Source organism: Oncorhynchus mykiss, chromosome 27 (assembly GCF_057628025.1).
Source record: "Oncorhynchus mykiss isolate SJ-2025 chromosome 27, ASM5762802v1, whole genome shotgun sequence".
NCBI classification, from domain to species: Eukaryota; Metazoa; Chordata; class Actinopteri; order Salmoniformes; family Salmonidae; genus Oncorhynchus; species Oncorhynchus mykiss.
Genome location: NC_143048.1, coordinates 29,377,501 through 29,405,208, shown reverse-complemented (window position 1 = coordinate 29,405,208; position 27,708 = coordinate 29,377,501). Strand labels below are relative to the sequence as shown.

Genomic DNA, 27,708 nt, shown 5'->3' with positions numbered 1-27,708 from the left:
TGTGCGTGCGTGCGTGTGTGTGTGTGTGTGTGTGTATATGTGTGCATGTGCGTGTGTGGTGTGTGAATAGTGAGTTTGTGTGTGTGTGTGTGTGTGGTGTGTGTTAGGCTGAACCTCCAAGCCTAACTGTAAGGGGCCAGGCTTTCTGACAGACAATTAGAGTGCCCGATCATTTTCCCTCGCAGCCAAAATGCCATCTGTCAATTCCAGCCCCACCTCTTGTTTTTCTCCAGTGTTTATTTACCTTTATATTTCTGTGTCTGTGGACAAAATCAGTGTGATTGATTAAGCTATCGTACTAGCCAATCAACGGCCAGCGAATAAAAAAAGTCAACAAGTGAACCAATTTAAGCAGACCCTTTTATCCAAAGCGACTTTCAGTCACATATGCATACATTTTATGTATGGGTGGTCGTGGGAATTGAACCCACTATCCTGGCGTTACAAGCGCCATGCTCTACCAACTGAGCTACAAGTTGGTAGAGCGTGGCACTACAAAGAATCTGGACTCTCATGATGCTGGCTTGGTTATTCAGAGACTTGATGGTCTTATAGGGGCGAGCCGTATCCCAACTTGAGATTCATGTAGAACTAAGACTTTTGAGTAAACTCATCGATATCAATAGGACATTTGCACAAAGGTTTCAATTGCACATGCTGATTTCAAGTTAGGAGCCTTCGCTGATAGAGGTGCATGAGTGATATGACCAACACATGAGAAATCAACATCCTGCTCCCTGGATTTGCAGTCACATATTGTACTGTGGAGGTACATTACAGTAGGTAGTATTCCTACCTATCAAACACAGAGCTGGCAGGTATAGTAGCTCTGAAACAAGACAACTAAAGACTGCTACCCTGGTCCTATCCTCACCCTCTGTCTATTCTAGCCAGTGCAGAGGCAAGTGAGGAGAGAACGGAGAGTTTAGCATCCTCCTTCTATCCTCTCTTGTCTATGAAGCGTGTGTGTGTGTGTGTGTGTGTGTGTGTGTGTGTGTGTGTGTGTGTGTGTGTGTGTGTGTGTGTGTGTATGTGTATGTGTATGTGTATGTGTGTGTGCGTGTGTATGCAGCAGGTGTGAGAAGAGTATCGGCGGCCAGTGAGAACAGAGCATGGAGCGTCGCAGTAGCCACACAGAATACCGACAGAGCGTTTACCTGCCCCTGCGTTCTGCTGGTATGCCATGTAGCCACCTCTTCCACGGGCCCCCCTACCTGAGCCACGCACTGCCGCCACTGCCGCCGCTGCCACCGGTCCATACGCCGTCGCTGGGAAGCCTGGGGGACAGAGGGGGACAAGGCATCAGTGTGTGTGGGAGAGAGAGAGAGTGTGTGCGGAGGGGTCGGATTGTGTGAAAGAGATTGAGTGTGTGTGTGACTGTGTGTGTACGGGGAGTAGGGTTGTGTGAGAGAGAGTGCATGTTTTTATCTGCGTGTATAGGTTGGGGATTGGCTCGTTTGAGAGAGAGGGACTGTGAGTGTGTGTTAGCGTGTATATCTCTCTATATGCCCAGTAACTGGGATTAGTTTTGGATTAGCAAGTGACATTGCTTTCTAACATGAGGAAAAGACGAGTGAGGGAATCTTCTAGTTGGCAAGCTGTATCAGGGGGAGGGACCAGTCTTCCAGATCCTCAAGAATAGGAAATAAAGTGTTAACTTGGAAACATAACCAACATCATGCACCATGAAGACCGATATGGACATTTGGAACACGCTCGCACACTTTGTAGTCCACTTAAGTAATTTATCTCGCTGGCTCCGTGCGCTCTGTGCAGAGGAAGGTAGGAGGGAGTGAAAGAGAAAGCCGTAAAGTCGGGAGAGCGAATCAGCCGCAGTTGTCAGCCGGCGAGGTTTATGCCTTGGAACTCAACCAATCAAAGGGATAATTTGGTCTCCAGGCAGCGTGAACGGCTGTTGCAGCCCCAGCGGACCACTGGGCCTGGGGAACGAGGGAGGAACAGGGGGATGGAGGGATGATTTGTGGAAGAAAGGTGACTGGGTAAACTTGGCATTATTATGAGTCTGGGCATCTGAGATTCATCGCTTGGTTCTGAGTGCCCTTTGGGTGGAGGTTGGCTGGGACAGGAGGACACAGGTTGAGGAGATTCTAGATAGAGGAGAGGAGAGTGTGCATATTTAAATGTTCCTTGCTTTAAAGTGTTACAGCATTGTTCCCAATATTCATAATACAATGAGGCTCAATTGTCTGTGGCTTGAAAGCACACAAGTATTTTTCTGCTCTTCATTATCTCTTTCCCTGTCAATTATCTAACTTGCCAACGAATGCAACAAAGAAGACGTCTCCACAGCATTCTACAAAGATCCTTACGTGCAGTATGCACTCAGTTAAACAATGCATAGGCCAGTCAATAGGTAGACTGTGGACAATAGCCTTCTAATGAACATCTTCGTGGTTACCTATTCTTTCAACATATTCACACAAAGAAGAGGGAGTTGCAGTTGGCCAACTATTCAGCTACTGTTTAGGCTTTGATAAGCAACGGTAACCAGTAAAGTTTTTTTTTGGTTTGCTTTGTCAAAAATACAGTTGTAGCCTTTGATAATAAAGGGATTGGGAAAGGGTTTTTGGTAATATTGAGCATGAACATGGCTGAGAGCTGCTGTGTCTATGTGTGTGTGAGTGAGTTAGCGAGAGAGAGTGCGAGAGAGAGAGAGAAAGAGTGAGTGTGTGTGAGAGAGTGTGAGTGTGAGAGAGAGAGAGAGCGAGAGAGAGAGCGAGAGAGAGAGAGAGAGAGAGAGAGAGAGAGAGAGAGAGAGAGAGAGAGAGAGAGAGAGCACAGAGCAAATGAACACGAACCAGCTCCAGAGTGTGTGTACTCGCCCGTCGAGGGTCTTTGACTTTGACTGGATCTTATGATGTTCAAACATCATAATTAAATATCATCATTATAGAGGGAGACAATGAAAGACCCAGCAAGGAGGACGAGGACTCAGTCAGTCAGTGGTTAGTTATTATGATATAAATATAATTACAGACCATATCTCTCACTAATTAAAACATATTTGGCTGCAGAGGGCTATTCATGATAAAGGGCCCAGACACAATGGAGCAGTGACATTGGCAGATAGTTGCCATCAGACAGGAGGGATGCCATGTAATTCACTCTTTCTCCACTTCTTTCTCTTCTCTCTTATTAAACAAAGCCAGTCCCCATCCTGTTCTATTAGCGGACTTAAAAACCTCTGATGTGGTGCTAATATATAATCAACAAATTGGAATTTAGGATGAGATTAAGTCTGAACAAAGGTCTGAGTTGACGTGTACTATTGAGAGGGGAGACGCCAGTGAGCATATGATAGGACAGCGAGCTGTCCGCAGGAGGAAGTTATTGAGCGATGTGGTGCCCTTGGCTTGAGGCAGGCCCACTCACTAGACCAGTCCACAAAAAGGCACCAGGAGAAAGGGCAGAGAAAAGAGGACGAAAGCAATGAGTGGAAACGAGGTGCTAGCCAGGGAGAGGAAAAACAGAGCTGGTGGAGGTAAGTGGGCCTGAATGCTGTGCTCTGAGGGGCTGTGTTAAGGGGTGCTGGGGGTTAAGAGGAACACTGTGGTGTCCAGGATGAGGTGGTTCCCCTACTACAGGGACATTCCATGTGTAAGGGCCTGGAGGTCAATGTGGATTAGGACCATGCCGAGAGAGAGAGAGACTGGCTGGTAGATAAGGTCATGATGAACAGAAATATAGCTCTTTCTTTATTTCTTCCTGTGGCAGCACAGTTGGGTAAGATTGGACAAGTATGCTTTTCACACTGTGTTCATACTGAGCTTGGATTCTCAAAGGCATACAAATGATTTGCTATCTGCCCTCCAATTTCCTCAGACATCAAGCCAAACATTTCCCAACAAATTCCAAATATTTCACGAGACCAAAAAAGTGTCAATCTTTGTTTCTCCTTCACTGCCAATGTTGCGACTCGGCACCCTGTAGCCTCTGTGTTCCAAAGTTGGCGTTCGATGGGCAAAGTTGTGGAGAGAGATAACATGCTGGGGATTAGCTGGGTTAATTAATAGATCTTAGGGCAGCTGTGGAGGTTCATTGTTTTGTATTCACAGACTGCAAAGACGCCGCCCAGGAGAGCCTCAGCGACATAAAATCAATTTCATGGCTCCGTTATTACTGGAGAGATAAAGCCAATATTTAGCTGGTAGTTTCTGCAGGTTTCTATTTATTTAGCTGGTAGTTTCTGCAGGTTTCTATATATTGCAGGTAGTTTCTGAAGGTTTCTATTTATTTAGCTGGTCGTTTCTGCAGGTTTCTATATATTTAGCTGGTCGTTTCTGCAGGTTTCTATATATTTAGCTGGTCGTTTCTGCAGGTTTCTATATATTTAGCTGGTCGTTTCTGCAGGTTTCTATATATTTAGCTGGTCGTTTCTGCAGGTTTCTATATATTTAGCTGGTAGTTTCTGCAGGTTTCTATATATTTAGCTGGTAGTTTCTGCAGGTTTCTATATATTTAGCTGGTAGTTTCTGCAGGTTTCTATATATTTAGCTGGTAGTTTCTGCAGGTTTCTATATATTTAGCTGGTAGTTTCTGCAGGTTTCTATGTAATTAGCTGGTAGTTTCTACAGGTTTCTATTAATTTAGCAGGTAGTTTCTGCAGGTTTCTATATATTTAGCTGGTAGTTTCTGCAGGTTTCTATGTAATTAGCTGGTAGTTTCTGCAGGTTTCTATATATTTAGCTGGTAGTTTCTGCAGGTTTCTATATATTTAGCTGGTAGTTTCTGCAGGTTTCTATTCATTTAGCTGGTAGTTTCTGCAGGTTTCAATATATTTAGCTGGTAGTTTCTGAAGGTTTCAATATATTTAGCTGGTAGTTTCTGCAGGTTTCAATATATTTAGCTGGTAGTTTCTGCAGGTTTCTATTCATTTATCTGGTAGTTTCTGCAGGTTTCTATATATTTATCTGGTAGTTTCTGAAGGTTTCTATATATTTAGCTGGTAGTTTCTGAAGGTTTCTATATAATTAGCTGGTAGTTTCTGAAGGTTTCTATATATTTAGCTGGTAGTTTCTGCAGGTTTCTATATATTTAGCTGGTAGTTTCTGCAGGTTTCTATATATTTAGCTGGTAGTTTCAGCAGGTTTGTATTAATTTAGCTGGTAGTTTCTGCAGGTTTCTATATATTTAGCTGATAGTTTCTGCAGGTTTCTATATATTTAGCTGGTAGTTTCTGCAGATTTCGATATATTTAGCTGGTAGTTTCTGCCGGTTTCTATATATTTAGCTGGTAGTTTCTGCAGGTTTCTATATATTTAGCTGGTAGTTTCTGCAGGTTTCTATATAATTAGCTGGTAGTTTCTGAACGTTTCTATATATTTAGCTGGTAGTTTCTGCAGGTTTCTATTATTTAGCTGTTAGTTTCTGAAGGTTTCTATATATTTAGCTGGTAGTTTCTGCAGGTTTCTATATATTTAGCTGGTAGTTTCTGCAGGTTTCTATATATTTAGCTGGTAGTTTCTGCAGGTTTCTATATATTTAGCTGGTAGTTTCAGCAGGTTTGTATTAATTTAGCTGGTAGTTTTTGCAGGTTTCTATATATTTAGCTGGTAGTTTCTGCAGGTTTCTATATATTTAGCTGGTAGTTTCTGCAGATTTCGATATATTTAGCTGGTAGTTTCTGCCGGTTTCTATATATTTAGCTGGTAGTTTCTGAAGGTCTCTATATATTTAGCTGGTAGTTTCTGCAGGTTTCTATTAATTTAGCTGGTAGTTTCTACAGGTTTCTATTAATTTAGCTGGTAGTTGTTGCAGGTTTCAATTTAATTAGCTGCTAGTTTCCGCAGGTTTCTATTCATTTAACTGGAAGTTTCTGAAGGTTTCTATTTATTTAGCTGCTTGTTTCTGCAGGTTTCTATATATTTAGGTGGTAGTTTCTGCAGGTTTCTATATATTGCAGGTAGTTTCTGCGGGTTTCTATTAATTTAGCTGGTAGTTTCTGCAGGTTTCTATTAATTTAGCTGGTAGTTTCTGCAGGTTTCTATTCATTTAGCTGGTAGTTTCTGCAGGTTTCTATTAATTTAGCTGGCAGTTTCTGCAGGTTTCTATATATTTAGGTGGTAATTGTTGCAGGTTTCTATTAATTTAGCTGGTAGTTTCTGCAGGTTTCTATATGTTTAGCTGGTAGTTTCTGCAGGTTTCTATTCATTTAGCTGGTAGTTTATGCAGGTTTCTATTCATTTAGCTGGTAGTTTCTGCAGGTTTCTATTAATCAAGCTGGTAGTTTCTGCAGGTTTCTATATATTTAGCTGGTAGTTTCCGCAGGTTTCTATTAATCTAGCTGGTAGTTTCTGCAGGTTTCTATATATTTAGCTGGTAGTTTCTGCAGGTTTCTATATGTTTAGCTGGTAGTTTCTGCAGGTTTCTATTTAATTAGCTGTTAGGCTCTGCAGGTTTCTATTCATTTAGCTGGAAGTTTCTGCAGGTTTCTATTTATTTAGCTGGTAGTTTCTGCAGGATTCTATATATTTAGCTGGTAGTTTCTGCAGGTTTCTATACATTTAGCTGGTAGTTTCTGCAGGATTCTATATATTTAGCTGGTAGTTTCTGCAGGTTTCTATGTAATTAGCTGGTAGTTTCTGAAGGTTTATATTTATTTAGCTGGTAGTTTCTGCAGGATTTTAAATATTTAGCTGGTAGTTTCTGCAGGTTTCCATTTATTTAGCTGGTCGTTTCTGAAGGTTTATATTTATTTAGCTGGAAGTTTCTGCAGGTTTCTATTTATTTAGCTGGTAGTTTCTGAAGGGTTCTATTCATTTAGCAGGTCGTTTCTGCAGGTTTCTATATATTGCAGGCAGTTTCTGCAGGTTTCTATATATTTAGCTGGTAGTTTCTGCAGGTTTCTATATATTTAGCTGGTAGTTTCTGCAGGTTTCTATTAATTTAGCTGGTAGTTGTTGCAGGTTTCAATTTAATTAGCTGCTAGTTTCCGCAGGTTTCTATTTATTTAACTGGAAGTTTCTGAAGGTTTCTATTTATTTAGCTGCTTGTTTCTGCAGGTTTCTATATATTTAGGTGGTAGTTTCTGCAGGTTTCTATATATTTAGCTGGTAGTTTCTGCGGGTTTCTATTAATTTAGCTGGTAGTTTCTGCAGGTTTCTATTAATTTAGCTGGTAGGTTCTGCAGGTTTCTATTCATTTAGCTGGTAGTTTCTGCAGGTTTCTATTAATTTAGCTGGCAGTTTCTGCAGGTTTCTATATATTTAGGTGGTAATTGTTGCAGGTTTCTATTAATTTAGCTGGTAGTTTCTGCAGGTTTCTATATGTTTAGCTGGTAGTTTCTGCAGGTTTCTATTCATTTAGCTGGTAGTTTCTGCAGGTTTCTATTCATTTAGCTGGTAGTTTCTGCAGGTTTCTATTAATCTAGCTGGTAGTTTCTGCAGGTTTCTATATGTTTAGCTGGTAGTTTCCGCAGGTTTCTATTAATCTAGCTGGTAGTTTCTGCAGGTTTCTATTTGTTTAGCTGGTAGTTTCCGCAGGTTTCTATTAATCTAGCTGGTAGTTTCTGCAGGTTTCTATATATTTAGCTGGTAGTTTCTGCAGGATTCAATATATTTAGCTGGTAGTTTCTGCAGGTTTCTATATATTTAGCTGGTAGTTTCTGCAGGTTTCTATATATTTAGCTGGTCGTTTCTGCAGGTTTCTATTTATTTAGCTGGTAGTTTCTGCAGGTTTCTATTAATTTAGCTGGTAGTTTCAGCAGGTTTGTTTTAATTTAGCTGGTAGTTTCTGCAGGTTTCTATTTATTTAGCTGGTAGTTTCTGCAGGTTTCTATTCATTTAGCTGGTAGTTTCTATAGGTTTCTATATGTTTAGCTGGTAGTTTCTGCAGGTTTCTATTCATTTAGCTGATAGTTTCTGCAGGTTTCTATTTATTTAGCTGGTAGTTTCTGCAGGTTTCTATTCATTTAGCTGGTAGTTTCTACAGGTTTCTATTCATTTAGCTGGTAGTTTCTATAGGTTTCTATATGTTTAGCTGGTAGTTTCTGCAGGTTTCTATATATTTAGCTGGTAGTTTCTGCAGGTTTCTATTCATTTATCTGGTAGTTTCTGCAGGTTTCTATATATTTAGCTGGTAGTTTCTGCAGGTTTCTATTCATCTAGCTGGTAGTTTCTGCAGGTTTCTATATATTTAGCAGGTAGTTTCTGAAGGTTTCTATATATTTAGCTGGTAGTTTCTGCAGGTCTCTATATATTTATCTGGTAGTTTCTGCAGGTTTCTATGTAATTAGCTGGTAGTTTCTGAAGGTTTCTATTTATTTAGCTGGTAGTTTCTGCAGGATTTTATATATTTAGCTGGTAGTTTCTGCAGTTTTCCATTTATTTAGCTGGTAGTTTCTGCAGGTTTCTATATATTTAGCTGGTAGTTTCTGCAGGTTTCTATGTAATTAGCTGGTAGTTTCTGAAGGTTTATATTTATTTAGCTGGTAGTTTCTGCAGGATTTTAAATATTTAGCTGGTAGTTTCTGCAGGTTTCCATTTATTTAGCTGGTCGTTTCTGAAGGTTTATATTTATTTAGCTGGAAGTTTCTGCAGGTTTCTATTTATTTAGCTGGTAGTTTCTGAAGGGTTCTATTCATTTAGCAGGTAGTTTCTGCAGGTTTCTATATATTGCAGGTAGTTTCTGCAGGTTTCTATATATTTAGCTGGTAGTTTCTGCAGGTTTCTATATATTGCAGGTAGTTTCTGCAGGTCTCTATATATTTAGCTGGTAGTTTCTGCAGGTTTCTATATATTGCAGGTAGTTTCTGCAGGTCTCTATATATTTAGCTGGTAGTTTCTGCAGGTTTCTATATATTTAGCTGGTAGTTTCTGCAGGTTTCTATATATTGCAGGTAGTTTCTGCAGGTTTCTATATATTTAGCTGGTAGTTTCTGCAGGTTTCTATATATTGCAGGTAGTTTCTGAAGGTTTCTATATATTTAGCTGGTAGTTTCTGCAGGTTTCTATATATTTAGCTGGTAGTTTCTGCAGGTTTCTATATATTGCAGGTAGTTTCTGCAGGTTTCTATATATTTAGCTGGTAGTTTCTGCAGGTTTCTATTCATTTAGCTGGTAGTTTCTGAAGGTTTCTATTAATTTAGCTGGTAGTTTCTATAGGTTTCTATATGTTTAGCTGGTAGTTTCTGCAGGTTTCTATATATTTAGCTGGTAGTTTTGCAGGTTTCTATATATTCAGCTGGTAGTTTTTGCAGATTTCGATATATTTAGCTGGTAGTTTCTGCAGGTTTCTATATATTTAGCTGGTAGTTTCTGCAGGTTTCTATATATTTAGCTGGTAGTTTTTGCAGATTTCGATATATTTAGCTGGTAGTTTCTGCAGGTTTCTATGTAATTAGCTGGTAGTTTCTGAAGGTTTCAATTTATTTAGCTGGTAGTTTCTGTAGGATTTTATATATTTAGCTGGTAGTTTCTGCAGGTTTCTATGTAATTAGCTGGTAGTTTCTGCAGGTTTCTATATGTTTAGCTGGTAGTTTCCGCAGGTTTCTATTAATCTAGCTGGTAGTTTCTGCAGGTTTCTATTTGTTTAGCTGGTAGTTTCCGCAGGTTTCTATTAATCTAGCTGGTAGTTTCTGCAGGTTTCTATATATTTAGCTGGTAGTTTCTGCAGGATTCAATATATTTAGCTGGTAGTTTCTGCAGGTTTCTATATATTTAGCTGGTAGTTTCTGCAGGTTTCTATATATTTAGCTGGTCGTTTCTGCAGGTTTCTATTTATTTAGCTGGTAGTTTCTGCAGGTTTCTATTAATTTAGCTGGTAGTTTCAGCAGGTTTGTTTTAATTTAGCTGGTAGTTTCTGCAGGTTTCTATTTATTTAGCTGGTAGTTTCTGCAGGTTTCTATTCATTTAGCTGGTAGTTTCTATAGGTTTCTATATGTTTAGCTGGTAGTTTCTGCAGGTTTCTATTCATTTAGCTGATAGTTTCTGCAGGTTTCTATTTATTTAGCTGGTAGTTTCTGCAGGTTTCTATTCATTTAGCTGGTAGTTTCTACAGGTTTCTATTAATTTAGCTGGTAGTTTCTATAGGTTTCTATATGTTTAGCTGGTAGTTTCTGCAGGTTTCTATATATTTAGCTGGTAGTTTCTGCAGGTTTCTATAAATTTATCTGGTAGTTTCTGCAGGTTTCTATATATTTAGCTGGTAGTTTCTGCAGGTTTCTATTCATCTAGCTGGTAGTTTCTGCAGGTTTCTATATATTTAGCAGGTAGTTTCTGAAGGTTTCTATATATTTAGCTGGTAGTTTCTGCAGGTCTCTATATATTTATCTGGTAGTTTCTGCAGGTTTCTATGTAATTAGCTGGTAGTTTCTGAAGGTTTCTATTTATTTAGCTGGTAGTTTCTGCAGGATTTTATATATTTAGCTGGTATTTTCTGCAGGTTTCTATGTAATTAGCTGGTAATTTCTGAAGGTTTCTATTTATTTAGCTGGTAGTTTCTGCAGGATATTATATATTTAGCTGGTAGTTTCTGCAGGTTTCCATTTATTTAGCTGGTAGTTTCTGCAGGTTTCTATATATTTAGCTGGTAGTTTCTGCAGGTTTCTATGTAATTAGCTGGTAGTTTCTGAAGGTTTATATTTATTTAGCTGGTAGTTTCTGCAGGATTTTAAATATTTAGCTGGTAGTTTCTGCAGGTTTCCATTTATTTAGCTGGTCGTTTCTGAAGGTTTATATTTATTTAGCTGGAAGTTTCTGCAGGTTTCTATTTATTTAGCTGGTAGTTTCTGAAGGGTTCTATTCATTTAGCAGGTAGTTTCTGCAGGTTTCTATATATTGCAGGTAGTTTCTGCAGGTTTCTATATATTTAGCTGGTAGTTTCTGCAGGTTTCTATATATTGCAGGTAGTTTCTGCAGGTCTCTATATATTTAGCTGGTAGTTTCTGCAGGTTTCTATATATTGCAGGTAGTTTCTGCAGGTCTCTATATATTTAGCTGGTAGTTTCTGCAGGTTTCTATATATTTAGCTGGTAGTATCTGCAGGTTTCTATATATTGCAGGTAGTTTCTGCAGGTTTCTATATATTTAGCTGGTAGTTTCTGCAGGTTTCTATGTAATTAGCTGGTAGTTTCTGCAGGTTTCTATATGTTTAGCTGGTAGTTTCCGCAGGTTTCTATTAATCTAGCTGGTAGTTTCTGCAGGTTTCTATTTGTTTAGCTGGTAGTTTCCGCAGGTTTCTATTAATCTAGCTGGTAGTTTCTGCAGGTTTCTATATATTTAGCTGGTAGTTTCTGCAGGATTCTATATATTTAGCTGGTAGTTTCTGCAGGTTTCTATATATTTAGCTGGTAGTTTCTGCAGGTTTCTATATATTTAGCTGGGCGTTTCTGCAGGTTTCTATTTATTTAGCTGGTAGTTTCTGCAGGTTTCTATTAATTTAGCTGGTAGTTTCAGCAGGTTTGTTTTAATTTAGCTGGTAGTTTCTGCAGGTTTCTATTTATTTAGCTGGTAGTTTCTGCAGGTTTCTATTCATTTAGCTGGTAGTTTCTATAGGTTTCTATATGTTTAGCTGGTAGTTTCTGCAGGTTTCTATTCATTTAGCTGATAGTTTCTGCAGGTTTCTATTTATTTAGCTGGTAGTTTCTGCAGGTTTCTATTCATTTAGCTGGTAGTTTCTACAGGTTTCTATTCATTTAGCTGGTAGTTTCTATAGGTTTCTATATGTTTAGCTGGTAGTTTCTGCAGGTTTCTATATATTTAGCTGGTAGTTTCTGCAGGTTTCTATTCATTTATCTGGTAGTTTCTGCAGGTTTCTATATATTTAGCTGGTAGTTTCTGCAGGTTTCTATTCATCTAGCTGGTAGTTTCTGCAGGTTTCTATATATTTAGCAGGTAGTTTCTGAAGGTTTCTATATATTTAGCTGGTAGTTTCTGCAGGTCTCTATATATTTATCTGGTAGTTTCTGCAGGTTTCTATGTAATTAGCTGGTAGTTTCTGAAGGTTTCTATTTATTTAGCTGGTAGTTTCTGCAGGATTTTATATATTTAGCTGGTATTTTCTGCAGGTTTCTATGTAATTAGCTGGTAATTTCTGAAGGTTTCTATTTATTTAGCTGGTAGTTTCTGCAGGATTTTATATATTTAGCTGGTAGTTTCTGCAGGTTTCCATTTATTTAGCTGGTAGTTTCTGCAGGTTTCTATATATTTAGCTGGTAGTTTTTGCAGGTTTCTATGTAATTAGCTGGTAGTTTCTGAAGGTTTATATTTATTTAGCTGGTAGTTTCTGCAGGATTTTAAATATTTAGCTGGTAGTTTCTGCAGGTTTCCATTTATTTAGCTGGTCGTTTCTGAAGGTTTATATTTATTTAGCTGGAAGTTTCTGCAGGTTTCTATTTATTTAGCTGGTAGTTTCTGAAGGGTTCTATTCATTTAGCAGGTAGTTTCTGCAGGTTTCTATATATTGCAGGTAGTTTCTGCAGGTTTCTATATATTTAGCTGGTAGTTTCTGCAGGTTTCTATATATTGCAGGTAGTTTCTGCAGGTCTCTATATATTTAGCTGGTAGTTTCTGCAGGTTTCTATATATTGCAGGTAGTTTCTGCAGGTCTCTATATATTTAGCTGGTCGTTTCTGCAGGTTTCTATTTATTTAGCTGGTAGTTTCTGCAGGTTTCTATTAATTTAGCTGGTAGTTTCAGCAGGTTTGTTTTAATTTAGCTGGTAGTTTCTGCAGGTTTCTATTTATTTAGCTGGTAGTTTCTGCAGGTTTCTATTCATTTAGCTGGTAGTTTCTATAGGTTTCTATATGTTTAGCTGGTAGTTTCTGCAGGTTTCTATTCATTTAGCTGATAGTTTCTGCAGGTTTCTATTTATTTAGCTGGTAGTTTCTGCAGGTTTCTATTCATTTAGCTGGTAGTTTCTACAGGTTTCTATTCATTTAGCTGGTAGTTTCTATAGGTTTCTATATGTTTAGCTGGTAGTTTCTGCAGGTTTCTATATATTTAGCTGGTAGTTTCTGCAGGTTTCTATTCATTTATCTGGTAGTTTCTGCAGGTTTCTATATATTTAGCTGGTAGTTTCTGCAGGTTTCTATTCATCTAGCTGGTAGTTTCTGCAGGTTTCTATATATTTAGCAGGTAGTTTCTGAAGGTTTCTATATATTTAGCTGGTAGTTTCTGCAGGTCTCTATATATTTATCTGGTAGTTTCTGCAGGTTTCTATGTAATTAGCTGGTAGTTTCTGAAGGTTTCTATTTATTTAGCTGGTAGTTTCTGCAGGATTTTATATATTTAGCTGGTATTTTCTGCAGGTTTCTATGTAATTAGCTGGTAATTTCTGAAGGTTTCTATTTATTTAGCTGGTAGTTTCTGCAGGATTTTATATATTTAGCTGGTAGTTTCTGCAGGTTTCCATTTATTTAGCTGGTAGTTTCTGCAGGTTTCTATATATTTAGCTGGTAGTTTCTGCAGGTTTCTATGTAATTAGCTGGTAGTTTCTGAAGGTTTATATTTATTTAGCTGGTAGTTTCTGCAGGATTTTAAATATTTAGCTGGTAGTTTCTGCAGGTTTCCATTTATTTAGCTGGTCGTTTCTGAAGGTTTATATTTATTTAGCTGGAAGTTTCTGCAGGTTTCTATTTATTTAGCTGGTAGTTTCTGAAGGGTTCTATTCATTTAGCAGGTAGTTTCTGCAGGTTTCTATATATTGCAGGTAGTTTCTGCAGGTTTCTATATATTTAGCTGGTAGTTTCTGCAGGTTTCTATATATTGCAGGTAGTTTCTGCAGGTCTCTATATATTTAGCTGGTAGTTTCTGCAGGTTTCTATATATTGCAGGTAGTTTCTGCAGGTCTCTATATATTTAGCTGGTAGTTTCTGCAGGTTTCTATATATTTAGCTGGTAGTTTCTGCAGGTTTCTATATATTGCAGGTAGTTTCTGCAGGTTTCTATATATTTAGCTGGTAGTTTCTGCAGGTTTCTATATATTGCAGGTAGTTTCTGCAGGTTTCTATATATTTAGCTGGTAGTTTCTGCAGGTTTCTATATATTTAGCTGGTAGTTTCTGCAGGTTTCTATATATTGCAGGTAGTTTCTGCAGGTTTCTATATATTTAGCTGGTAGTTTCTGCAGGTTTCTATTCATTTAGCTGGTAGTTTCTGAAGGTTTCTATTCATTTAGCTGGTAGTTTCTATAGGTTTCTATATGTTTAGCTGGTAGTTTCTGCAGGTTTCTATATATTTAGCTGGTAGTTTCTGCAGGTTTCTATATATTCAGCTGGTAGTTTTTGCAGATTTCGATATATTTAGCTGGTAGTTTCTGCAGGTTTCTATATATTTAGCTGGTAGTTTCTGCAGGTTTCTATATATTTAGCTGGTAGTTTTTGCAGATTTCGATATATTTAGCTGGTAGTTTCTGCAGGTTTCTATGTAATTAGCTGGTAGTTTCTGAAGGTTTCAATTTATTTAGCTGGTAGTTTCTGCAGGATTTTATATATTTAGCTGGTAGTTTCTGCAGGTTTCTATATATTTAGCTGGTAGTTTTTGCAGATTTCGATATATTTAGCTGGTAGTTTCTGCAGGTTTCTATGTAATTAGCTGGTAGTTTCTGAAGGTTTCAATTTATTTAGCTGGTAATTTCTGAAGGTTTCTATATATTTAGCTGGTAGTTTCTGCAGGTTTCTATGTAATTAGCTGGTAGTTTCTGAAGGTTTCAATTTATTTAGCTGGTAGTTTCTGCAGGATTTTATATATTTAGCTGGTAGTTTCTGCAGGTTTCCATTTATTTAGCTGGTAGTTTCTGCAGGTTTCTATATATTTAGCAGGTAGTTTCTGCAGGATTTTATATATTTAGCTGGTAGTTTCTGCAGGTTTCCATTTATTTAGCTGGTCGTTTCTGCAGGTTTCTATGTAATTAGCTGGTAGTTTCTGCAGGTTTCTATATATTTAGCAGGTAGTTTCTGCAGGATTTTATATATTTAGCTGGTAGTTTCTGCAGGTTTCCATTTATTTAGCTGGTCGTTTCTGCAAGTTTCTATATATTTAGCTGGTCGTTTCTGCAAGTTTCTATATATTTAGCTGGTAGTTTCTACAGGATTCTATTAATTTAGCTGGTAGTTGTTGCAAGTTTCAATATAATTAGCTGGTCGTTTCTGCAGGTTTCTATTTATTTAGGTGGTAGTTGTTGCAGGTTTCTATATATTTAGCTGGTAGTTTCTACAGGTTTCTATTAATTTAGCTGGTAGTTGTTGCAGGTTTCAATATAATTAGCTGGTAGTTTCTGAAGGTTTCTATATATTTAGCTGGTAGTTTCTGCAGGTTTCTATATATTTAGGTGGTAGTTGTTGCAGGTTTCTATTTATTTAGCTGGTAGTTTCTGCAGGTTTCTATATATTTAGCTGGTAGTTTCTGAAGGTTTCTATTCATTTAGCTGGTAGTTTCTGCAGGTTTCTATTCATTTAGCTGGTAGTTTCTGCAGGTTTCTATTTATTTAGCTGGTAGTTTCTGCAGGTTTCTATTCATTTAGCTGGTAGTTTCTATAGGTTTCTATATATTTAGCTGGTAGTTTCTGCAGGTTTCTATTCATTTAGCTGGTAGTTTCTATAGGTTTCTATATGTTTAGCTGGTAGTTTCTGCAGGTTTCTATATATTTAGCTGGTAGTTTCTGCAGGTTTCTATATATTTAGCTGGTAGTTTCTGCAGGTTTCTATTCATTTATCTGGTAGTTTCTGCAGGTTTCTATATATTTAGCTGGTAGTTTCTGCAGGTTTCTATTCATCTAGCTGGTAGTTTCTGCAGGTTTCTATATATTTAGCAGGTAGTTTCTGCAGGTTTCTATATATTTAGCTGGTAGTTTATGCAGGTTTCTATTAATTTAGCTGGTAGTTGTTGCAAGTTTCAATATAATTAGCTGGTCGTTTCTGCAGGTTTCTATTTATTTAGGTGGTAGTTGTTGCAGGTTTCTATATATTTAGCTGGTAGTTTCTACAGGTTTCTATTAATTTAGCTGGTAGTTGTTGCAGGTTTCAATATAATTAGCTGGTAGTTTCTGAAGGTTTCTATATATTTAGCTGGTAGTTTCTGCAGGTTTCTATATATTTAGCTGGTAGTTTCTGCAGGTTTCTATATATTTAGGTGGTAGTTGTTGCAGGTTTCTATTTATTTAGCTGGTAGTTTCTGCAGGTTTCTATATATTTAGCTGGTAGTTTCTGAAGGTTTCTATTCATTTAGCTGGTAGTTTCTGCAGGTTTCTATTCATTTAGCTGGTAGTTTCTGCAGGTTTCTATTTATTTAGCTGGTAGTTTCTGCAGGTTTCTATTCATTTAGCTGGTAGTTTCTATAGGTTTCTATATATTTAGCTGGTAGTTTCTGCAGGTTTCTTTTCATTTAGCTGGTAGTTTCTATAGGTTTCTATATGTTCAGCTGGTAGTTTCTGCAGGTTTCTATATATTTAGCTGGTAGTTTCTGCAGGTTTCTATATATTTAGCTGGTAGTTTCTGCAGGTTTCTATTCATTTATCTGGTAGTTTCTGCAGGTTTCTATTTATTTAGCTGGTAGTTTCTGAAGGTTTCTATTCATTTAGCTGGTAGTTTCTGCAGGTTTCTATATATTTAGCTGGTAGTTTCTGCAGGTTTCTATATATTTAGCTGGTAGTTTCTGCAGGTTTCTATATATTTAGCTGGTAGTTTCTGCAGGTTTCTATATATTTAGCTGGTAGTTTCTGCAGGTTTCTATTCACTTAGCTGCTTGGCTTGTAGGGACCTGGTTTTTGGACCAGGGAACAAGAGCAAAATTTGGGTTGACGCTGAGAGGACCAGACCCTACACGTTCTGCACTGCCTTGTTCCCCCGTAGCTCTAGCCCTGTCTCTCTTCTCTGTTACCTCTCCTCCTCTTTGTCTAGCACTCCTAAATCTCCTTGTTATATTTGTGTTTCTATATCTATACCAACCCTCAGGCTCCCTTCCCCTTTCGTCTTTCCCCCATCTCTCAATCTCTCTCTCTCTCTCATACACCTTGTCTCGTTCCCTGTACAGCAGACACCTTCTCTCTTTCCCTGAACAGCAGACACCTTCTCTCTTTCCCTGAACAGCAGACACATTCTCTCTCTCTCTCATACACCTTCTCTCTTTCCCTGAACAGCAGACACCTTCTCTCTTTCCCTGTACAGCAGACACCTTCTCTCTTTCCCTGTACAGCAGACCCCTTCTCTCTTTCCCTGAACAGCAGACACCTTTTCTCTATTTCCCTGAGCAGCAGACACATTCTCTCTTTCCCTGTACAGCAGACACTTTCTCTCTTTCCCTGAACAGCAGACACCTTCTCTCTTTCCTTGTACAGCAGACACCTTCTCTCTTTCCCTGAACAGCAGACACCTTTTCTCTATTTCCCTGAGCAGCAGACACCTTCTCTCTTTCCCTGTACAGCAGACACTTTCTCTTACCCTGAACAGCAGACACCTTCTCTCTTGCCTTGTACAGCAGACACCTTCTCTCTTTCCCTGAACAGCAGACACCTTCTCTCTTTCCCTGAATAGCAGACACCTTTTCTCTATTTCCCTGAGCAGCAGACACATTCTCCCTTTCCCTGAGCAGCAGACACATTCTCTCTTTCCTTGTACAGCATACACCTTCTCTCTTTCCCTGAACAGCAGACACCTTCTCTCTTTCCCTGTACAGCAGACACCTTCTCTCTTTCCCTGAACAGCAGACACCTTCTCTCTTTCCCTGTACAGCAGACACTTTCTCTTACCCTGAGCAGCAGACACATTCTCTCTTTCCCTGAATAGCAGACACCTTTTCTCTATTTCCCTGAGCAGCAGACACATTCTCCCTTTCCCTGAACAGCAGACACCTTCTCTCTTTCCTTCTACAGCAGACACCTTCTCTCTTTCCCTGAACAGCAGACACCTTCTCTCTTTCCCTGTACAGCAGACACCCTCTCTCTTTCCCTGTACAGCAGACACCTTCTCTCTTTCCCTGTACAGCAGACACCCTCTCTCTTTCCCTGTACAGCAGACACCCTCTCTCTTTCCCTGTACAGCAGACACATTCTCTCTTTCCCTGTAGAGCAGACACCTTCTCTCTTTCCCTGTACAGCAGACACATTCTCTCTTTCCCTGTAGAGCAGACACCTTCTCTCTTTCCCTGTAGAGCAGACACCTTCTCTCTTACCCTGAACAGCAGACACTTTCTCTTACCCTGAACAGCAGACAGAGGTATGTGGGGCTCCTGCAGCCCAAATAAGAATGAATGGGCCAGCACTGCAGAGACCATTGAGTCCTGTGCACACAGCAAGTCTGAGTTTATTCTTCCTGACGACTAAAACCAAACCAGGGCTGTGAGGGAGGGAGGGCTGTGAGGGAGGGAGGGCTGTGAGGGAGGGAGGGCTGTGAGGGAGGGAGGGCTGTGAGGGAGAGAGAGTGAAAGAGAGAGGGAGGCCAGACAATTGTGATTTAGAATAGATTTTAAACTATGACAGCATGGCAGTTCTCTGTAACAAGGAGTTCTGGGGCATCATCCGCAGGCTGAACTATGTTCCATTGGTTGTTAACAAACGAAGTAACAGTAACAGCTGTCTAGCCATAACACATTCAGTAGCTGGGGGGCATGTTGAGAGCAGGGCCGAATTTACGATTTACGGAACTGGCGCACAGGGCATGTGCCCCGGGGCCCCCGACCTCCAGAAAACGAGCTGCTTTTCTAAATGAGATGTTATTTGGTTTGGGGTGCTCCCTGCAGATAGGTACCCCTGGGCCACCAATCTGGCCCTGGTTGAGAGGGGGGTGTTGTGTATGTCTAGGGAGCTAGTATACTGTAAAAGAATGAGGTAGGTCAGATATATATATATATATTTGCAAACCACTGTTCTAAGGACGAGTCTGCTTTAGTTCTTCCTACCATCTGTGGACCCCCAGAACCTTATCTCACCTTCCATCCTTCTTTAACGACTTCAGCTCGAGGTCACTAATTATCATTGCACCCCTCACGTCTTTGCACACTTGTCTCCTTTCCTCTCCCCAATAGCCCTTACCCTCTGCTCCTCACCCTCTCAGTCTCCTTTCCTCTCCGCAATAGCCCTTAACCTCTGCTCCTCACCCTCTCTGTCTCCTTTCCTCTCCTCAATAGCCCTTACCCTCTGCTCCTCACCCTCTCAGTCTCCTTTCCTCTCCGCAATAGCCCTTACCCTCTGCTCCTCACCCTCTCTGTCTCCTTTCCTCTCCCCAATAGCCCTTACCCTCTGCTCCTCACCCTCTCTGTCTCCTTTCCTCACTCCAATAGCCCTTACCCTCTGCTCCTCACCCTCTCTGTCTCCTTTCCTCTCCCCAATAGCCCTTACCCTCTGCTCCTCACCCTCTCTGTCTCCTTTCCTCACTCCAATAGCCCTTACCCTCTGCTCCTCACCCTCTCTGTCTCCTTTCCTCTCCCCAATAGCCCTTACCCTCTGCTCCTCACCCTCTCTGTCTCCTTTCCTCACTCCAATAGCCCTTACCCTCTGCTCCTCACCCTCTCTGTCTCCTTTCTTCTCCCCAATAGCCCTTACCCTCTGCTCCTCACCCTCTCTGTCTCCTTTCCTCACTCCAATAGCCCTTACCCTCTGCTCCTCACCCTCTCTGTCTCCTTTCCTCTCCCCAATAGCCCTTACCCTCTGCTACTCACCCTCTCTGTCTCCTTTCCTCTCCCCAATAGCCCTTACCCTCTGCTCCTCACCCTCTCTGTCTCCTTTCCTCTCCCCAATAGCCCTTACCCTCTGCTCCTCACCCTCTCTGTCTCCTTTCCTCACTCCAATAGCCCTTACCCTCTGCTCCTCACCCTCTCTGTCTCCTTTCCTCTCCCCAATAGCCCTTACCCTCTCCTCCTCACCCTCTCTGTCTCCTTCCATATACACACACAGTATACCATTCATTCCCCTTTTCTCCATCCTCTCTGTCTCCTTCCATATACACACATACAGTATACCACTCATTCCCCTTTTCTCCATCCTCTGTCTCCTTTCCTCACTCCAATAGCCCTTACCTTCTCCTCCTCACCCTCTCTGTCTCCTTCCACATACACACATACAGTATACCACTCATTCCCCTTTTCTCCATCCTCTCTGTCTCCTTTCCTCACTCCAATAGCCCTTACCTTCTCCTCCTCACCCTCTCTGTCTCCTTCCATATACACACATACAGTATACCACTCATTCCCCTTTTCTCCACCCTCTCTGTCTCCTTCCATATACACACATACAGTATACCACTCATTCCCCTTTTCTCCACCCTCTCTGCCACTATCATCTTTTCACCTCTTCTCCTTCCCTTACTTCAGGCAGAATATAAAATGACCACAAAACCTTGAGAGGTGACAGGTTTCCAATGTAAAGAGCTTTCTCTGTGTGTTGCTTCAGCTCCCACAGCAATATTAGGTGATAAATACAGAAACCCCATTCCTGTAATAAACACTGACATGCAGTAGGGTTGACATGCTGTGGCAGAAATGAGTCGGGTTTTGCAATATGTGTTTGGTTTTCCCTTGTGACTCACAAGGCAGCCTTGTCAGTAATCCAGTAAGGCTTTCTAAAGCTTACAGAAAGGAAAGCACTCGCTGAAAAAAAGGTTGACTTGTGTTAAAATAAGCAATGGAGGAGAGAGTGTATAATATGAAAAGAGCACAATCTCCATTGGCATCTGTTCATTGCACGGTGCAAGGAGAGGTGAGTCCTTCTCCTCTGTGTGTATGTGTCCGTGCCCGTGTGTGTACGTGTGTGTACGTGTGTGTCTGTGTGTACGTGTGTGTGTGTACGTGTGTGTGTGTGTGTGTGTGTGTGTGTGTGTGTGTCTGAGTGTGTGTCATTGTCCGACAGAACGGAAAGCTCTCTCTTACTAGCGCTGCTGCTGCATATGCTTACAAAGAAGACCTCTGTGTGCAACGCTTATCAAAGGCATGGCTCAGTCTGAATACTGGAAGCACCAAGCTCAGGGGAAGACTGACTGACTGAGCCACAAACACCATTCAGCCATAGTACTGTAGCCTAACTACCTCACTACTATCCAGAGCCTTAATGTGTCTGCATTGACAGAGGAGAAGAATCGACTGACAAAAATGCTCTTCAGCCCATTCAGATGTGTGAAATAGCAGGGAATGAATGTGTGATGAACCGCATATGTGTATCGTAAGGCTGAGTTTAAAGTCATAAAGGGATGTATAGTTCAATCATGTAACACCCCCAGATAACTTCTGTCTGTCTACACTACTCTCAGAAGAACATATCAAGCACCTAGAGGAGGAGGACAGGAAGAACAGTATTAACTGTTATGATTCCCCAGTGTTAGTATATAATGTATTATGTATTATGTGACTGTTATGATTCCCCAGTGTTAATATATATTGTATTATGTGACTGTTATGATTCCCCAGTGTTAGTATATAATGTATTATGTGACTGTTATGATTCCCCAGTGTTAATATATAATGTATTATGTGACTGTTATGATTCCCCAGTGTTAATATATAATGTATTATGTGACTGTTATGATTCCCCAGTGTTAATATATAATGTATTATGTGACTGTTATGATTCCCCAGTGTTAATATATAATGTATTATGTGACTGTTATGATTCCCCAGTGTTAGTATATAATGTATTATGTGACTGTTATGATTCCCCAGTGTTAGTATATAATGTTTTATGTATTATGTGACTGTTATGATTCCCCAGTGTTAGTATATAATGTATTATGTGACTGTTATGATTCCCCAGTGTTAATATATAATGTATTATGTGACTGTTATGATTCCCCAGTGTTAGTATATAATGTATTATGTGACTGTTATGATTCCCCAGTGTTAATATATAATGTATTATGTGACTGTTATGATTCCCCAGTGTTAGTATATAATGTATTATGTGACTGTTATGATTCCCCAGTGTTAATATATAATGTATTATGTGACTGTTATGATTCCCCAGTGTTAATATATAATGTATTATGTGACTGTTATGATTCCCCAGTGTTAATATATAATGTTTTATGTATTATGTGACTGTTATGATTCCCCAGTGTTAATATATAATGTATTATGTGACTGTTATGATTCCCCAGTGTTAGTATATAATGTATTATGTATTATGTGACTGTTATGATTCCCCAGTGTTAATATATAATGTATTATGTGACTGTTATGATTCCCCAGTGTTAATATATAATGTTTTATGTATTATGTGACTGTTATGATTCCCCAGTGTTAATATATAATGTATTATGTGACTGTTATGATTCCCCAGTGTTAATATATAATGTATTATGTGACTGTTATGATTCCCCAGTGTTAATATATAATGTATTATGTGACTGTTATGATTCCCCAGTGTTAGTATATAATGTATTATGTGACTGTTATGATTCCCCAGTGTTAATATATAATGTATTATGTGACTGTTATGATTCCCCAGTGTTAATATATAATGTATTATGTGACTGTTATGATTCCCCAGTGTTAATATATAATGTTTTATGTATTATGTGACTGTTATGATTCCCCAGTGTTAATATATAATGTATTATGTGACTGTTATGATTCCCCAGTGTTAATATATAATGTATTATGTGACTGTTATGATTCCCCAGTGTTAATATATAATGTATTATGTGACTGTTATGATTCCCCAGTGTTACTATATAATGTATTATGTATTATGTGACTGTTATGATTCCCCAGTGTTAATATATAATGTATTATGTGACTGTTATGATTCCCCAGTGTTAGTATATAATGTATTATGTATTATGTGACTGTTATGATTCCCCAGTGTTAATATATAATGTATTATGTGACTGTTATGATTCCCCAGTGTTAATATATAATGTATTATGTGACTGTTATGATTCCCCAGTGTTAATATATAATGTATTATGTGACTGTTATGATTCCCCAGTGTTAATATATAATGTATTATGTGACTGTTATGATTCCCCAGTGTTAGTATATAATGTATTATGTGACTGTTATGATTCCCCAGTGTTAGTATATAATGTTTTATGTATTATGTGACTGTTATGATTCCCCAGTGTTAGTATATAATGTATTATGTGACTGTTATGATTCCCCAGTGTTAATATATAATGTATTATGTGACTGTTATGATTCCCCAGTGTTAATATATAATGTATTATGTGACTGTTATGATTCCCCAGTGTTAGTATATAATGTATTATGTGACTGTTATGATTCCCCAGTGTTAATATATAATGTATTATGTGACTGTTATGATTCCCCAGTGTTAGTATATAATGTATTATGTGACTGTTATGATTCCCCAGTGTTAATATATATTGTATTATGTGACTGTTATGATTCCCCAGTGTTAGTATATAATGTTTTATGTGACTGTTATGATTCCCCAGTGTTAATATATAATGTATTATGTGACTGTTATGATTCCCCAGTGTTACTATATAATGTATTATGTGACTGTTATGATTCCCCAGTGTTACTATATAATGTATTATGTGACTGTTATAATTCCCCAGTGTTAGTATATAATGTATTATGTGACTGTTATGATTCCCCAGTGTTAATATATAATGTATTATGTGACTGTTATGATTCCCCAGTGTTACTATATAATGTATTATGTGACTGTTATGATTCCCCAGTGTTACTATATAATGTATTATGTGACTGTTATGATTCCCCAGTGTTACTATATAATGTATTATGTATTATGTGACTGTTATGATTCCCCAGTGTTAATATATAATGTATTATGTGACTGTTATGATTCCCCAGTGTTAGTATATAATGTATTATGTGACTGTTATGATTCCCCAGTGTTAGTATATAATGTATTATGTGACTGTTATGATTCCCCAGTGTTAATATATAATGTATTATGTGACTGTTACGATTCCCCAGTGTTAGTATATAATGTATTATGTGACTGTTATGATTCCCCAGTGTTAGTATATAATGTTTTATGTGACTGTTATGATTCCCCAGTGTTAATATATAATGTATTATGTGACTGTTATGATTCCCCAGTGTTAGTATATAACGTATTATGTGACTGTTATGATTCCCCAGTGTTAGTATATAATGTATTATGTGACTGTTATGATTCCCCAGTGTTAATATATAATGTATTATGTGACTGTTATGATTCCCCAGTGTTAGTATATAATGTATTATGTGACTGTTATGATTCCCCAGTGTTAATATATAATGTATTATGTGACTGTTATGATTCCCCAGTGTTAGTATATAATGTATTATGTGACTGTTATGATTCCCCAGTGTTAGTATATAATGTTTTATGTGACTGTTATGATTCCCCAGTGTTAATATATCATTTATTATGTGACTGTTATGATTCCCCAGTGTTAATATATAATGTATTATGTGACTGTTATGATTCCCCAGTGTTAATATATCATTTATTATGTGACTGTTATGATTCCCCAGTGTTAATATATAATGTATTATGTGACTGTTATGATTCCCCAGTGTTAATATATAATGTATTATGTGACTGTTATGATTCCCCAGTGTTAGTATATAATGTTTTATGTGACTGTTATGATTCCCCAGTGTTAATATATCATTTATTATGTGACTGTTATGATTCCCCAGTGTTAATATATAATGTATTATGTGACTGTTATGATTCCCCAGTGTTAATATATAATGTATTATGTATTATGTGACTGTTATGATTCCCCAGTGTTACTATATAATGTATTATGTATTATGTGACTGTTATGATTCCCCAGTGTTAGTATATAACGTATTATGTGACTGTTATGATTCCCCAGTGTTAGTATATAATGTATTATGTGACTGTTATGATTCCCCAGTGTTACTATATAATGTATTATGTGACTGTTATGATTCCCCAGTGTTAATATATAATGTATTATGTGACTGTTATGATTCCCCAGTGTTAGTATATAATGTTTTATGTGACTGTTATGATTCCCCAGTGTTAGTATATAATGTATTATGTGACTGTTATGATTCCCCAGTGTTAATATATAATGTATTATGTGACTGTTATGATTCCCCAGTGTTAGTATATAATGTTTTATGTGACTGTTATGATTCCCCAGTGTTAATATATCATTTATTATGTGACTGTTATGATTCCCCAGTGTTAATATATATTGTATTATGTGACTGTTATGATTCCCCAGTGTTAGTATATAATGTATTATGTGACTGTTATGATTCCCCAGTGTTAATATATAATGTATTATGTGACTGTTATGATTCCCCAGTGTTAGTATATAATGTATTATGTGACTGTTATGATTCCCCAGTGTTAGTATATAATGTATTATGTGACGGTTATGATTCCCCAGTGTTAATATATAATGTATTATGTGACTGTTATGATTCCCCAGTGTTAGTATATAATGTATTATGTGACGGTTATGATTCCCCAGTGTTAATATATATTGTATTATGTGACTGTTATGATTCCCCAGTGTTAATATATAATGTATTATGTGACTGTTATGATTCCCCAGTGTTAGTATATAATGTATTATGTGACTGTTATGATTCCCCAGTGTTAATATATAATGTATTATGTGACTGTTATGATTCCCCAGTGTTAGTATATAATGTATTATGTGACTGTTATGATTCCCCAGTGTTAATATATAATGTATTATGTGACTGTTATGATTCCCCAGTGTTAGTATATAATGTATTATGTGACTGTTATGATTCCCCAGTGTTAATATATAATGTATTATGTGACTGTTATGATTCCCCAGTGTTACTATATAATGTATTATGTATTATGTGACTGTTATGATTCCCCAGTGTTAGTATATAATGTATTATGTATTATGTGACTGTTATGATTCCCCAGTGTTAGTATATAATGTATTATGTATTATGTGACTGTTATGATTCCCCAGTGTTAGTATATAATGTATTATGTATTATGTGACTGTTATGATTCCCCAGTGTTAATATATAATGTATTATGTGACTGTTATGATTCCCCAGTGTTAATATATAATGTATTATGTGACTGTTATGATTCCCCAGTGTTAGTATATAATGTATTATGTGACTGTTATGATTCCCCAGTGTTACTATATAATGTATTATGTGACTGTTATGATTCCCCAGTGTTACTATATAATGTATTATGTGACTGTTATAATTCCCCAGTGTTAGTATATAATGTATTATGTGACTGTTATGATTCCCCAGTGTTAGTATATAATGTATTATGTGACTGTTATGATTCCCCAGTGTTAGTATATAATGTATTATGTGACGGTTATGATTCCCCAGTGTTACTATATAATGTATTATGTATTATGTGACTGTTATGATTCCCCAGTGTTAGTATATAATGTATTATGTGACTGTTATGATTCCCCAGTGTTAGTATATAATGTATTATGTGACGGTTATGATTCCCCAGTGTTACTATATAATGTATTATGTATTATGTGACTGTTATGATTCCCCAGTGTTAGTATATAATGTATTATGTGACTGTTATGATTCCCCAGTGTTAGTATATAATGTATTATGTGACGGTTATGATTCCCCAGTGTTACTATATAATGTATTATGTATTATGTGACTGTTATGATTCCCCAGTGTTAGTATATAATGTATTATGTGACTGTTATGATTCCCCAGTGTTAATATATAATGTATTATGTGACTGTTATGATTCCCCAGTGTTAATATATAATGTATTATGTGACTGTTATGATTCCCCAGTGTTACTATATAATGTATTATGTGACTGTTATAATTCCCCAGTGTTAGTATATAATGTATTATGTGACTGTTATGATTCCCCAGTGTTAGTATATAATGTATTATGTGACTGTTATGATTCCCCAGTGTTAGTATATAATGTATTATGTGACGGTTATGATTCCCCAGTGTTACTATATAATGTATTATGTATTATGTGACTGTTATGATTCCCCAGTGTTAGTATATAATGTATTATGTGACTGTTATGATTCCCCAGTGTTAGTATAACATTGTTAGCGCTGAGGGAGAGCCAGCTAGTACACCCCTACTCAAATGGCTTACTTATCCTCTGCTATTATTAAAAGGGGGACCGTGCTTTATCTCCTGATAAAAACGGCTTTCAGGGAGAGAAGGATTTCAGGCCTGGTGTGGTGTGTATATCTCTACCACAAAGTTATCTCTGTTTTAACAAAAGTACCATTGCAATTTCTTATGCTTTTGGACAGATATGAGAGAGAGAAAAAAACACGCCAGGCACTAAAAAGCATTATACTGTATATACACACCAGGGATATTTCAGATGACTCTGGATCCAGCTATTTCTGAAGGCACTAAGGCATAGTAGGCCCCAATTGGCACATCCATCCACCACTCCACATACTAAAGAGCACTGTCCACTGTGTAGATCAAAACAGAACAGGGGGCCTCTACTCCGCACTCTCCATCAGACAGACGAGCTGTGCTTCGAGAGCACAACCCACCACTCTCTCCCTGCAGGTTTGAAGAAACATCACACGGCCTTTGAACTAATGGAGGAATAGGTTGAAATGCAGCAGGTATGGAGAGGTTGGGAGGGGCAGAATCCTCACTAAAGCACTCTGCACTTGAATCCAAACAGGCTCCCAAAAAGACTCAGAGGTGACAAGCCGGGTGTAACATGCAATTAGGCAGCTCAGTGCCGTCACATGGGCGATGGGGATGACACCTGGGGTGTGTTGGGGTGATGACGGCCCTTGTCCCGAAGCTCCTGGGCATTTCAGAGC

The 27,708-nt window shown here is 38.2% G+C and overlaps 1 protein-coding gene across 10 annotated transcripts in view; it reads right to left on the bottom strand.

The window, feature by feature from the left end:
- Positions 1-27,708, bottom strand: part of LOC110507900 (RNA-binding protein Musashi homolog 2) — a 404,988-nt gene that overhangs the window by 51,691 nt on the left and 325,589 nt on the right. For 5 of the 10 annotated variants that reach the window (XM_021588303.3, XM_021588309.3, XM_021588310.3 and 2 more), the window contains exon 11: positions 1,158-1,277. In XM_021588303.3, coding sequence (XP_021443978.3) covers positions 1,158-1,277 — 120 coding nt within the window. The remainder of the gene's footprint in view (positions 1-1,157; positions 1,278-27,708) is intronic. The other 5 variants (XM_021588308.3, XM_090223840.1, XM_090223841.1 and 2 more) reach the window with 1 other exon arrangement.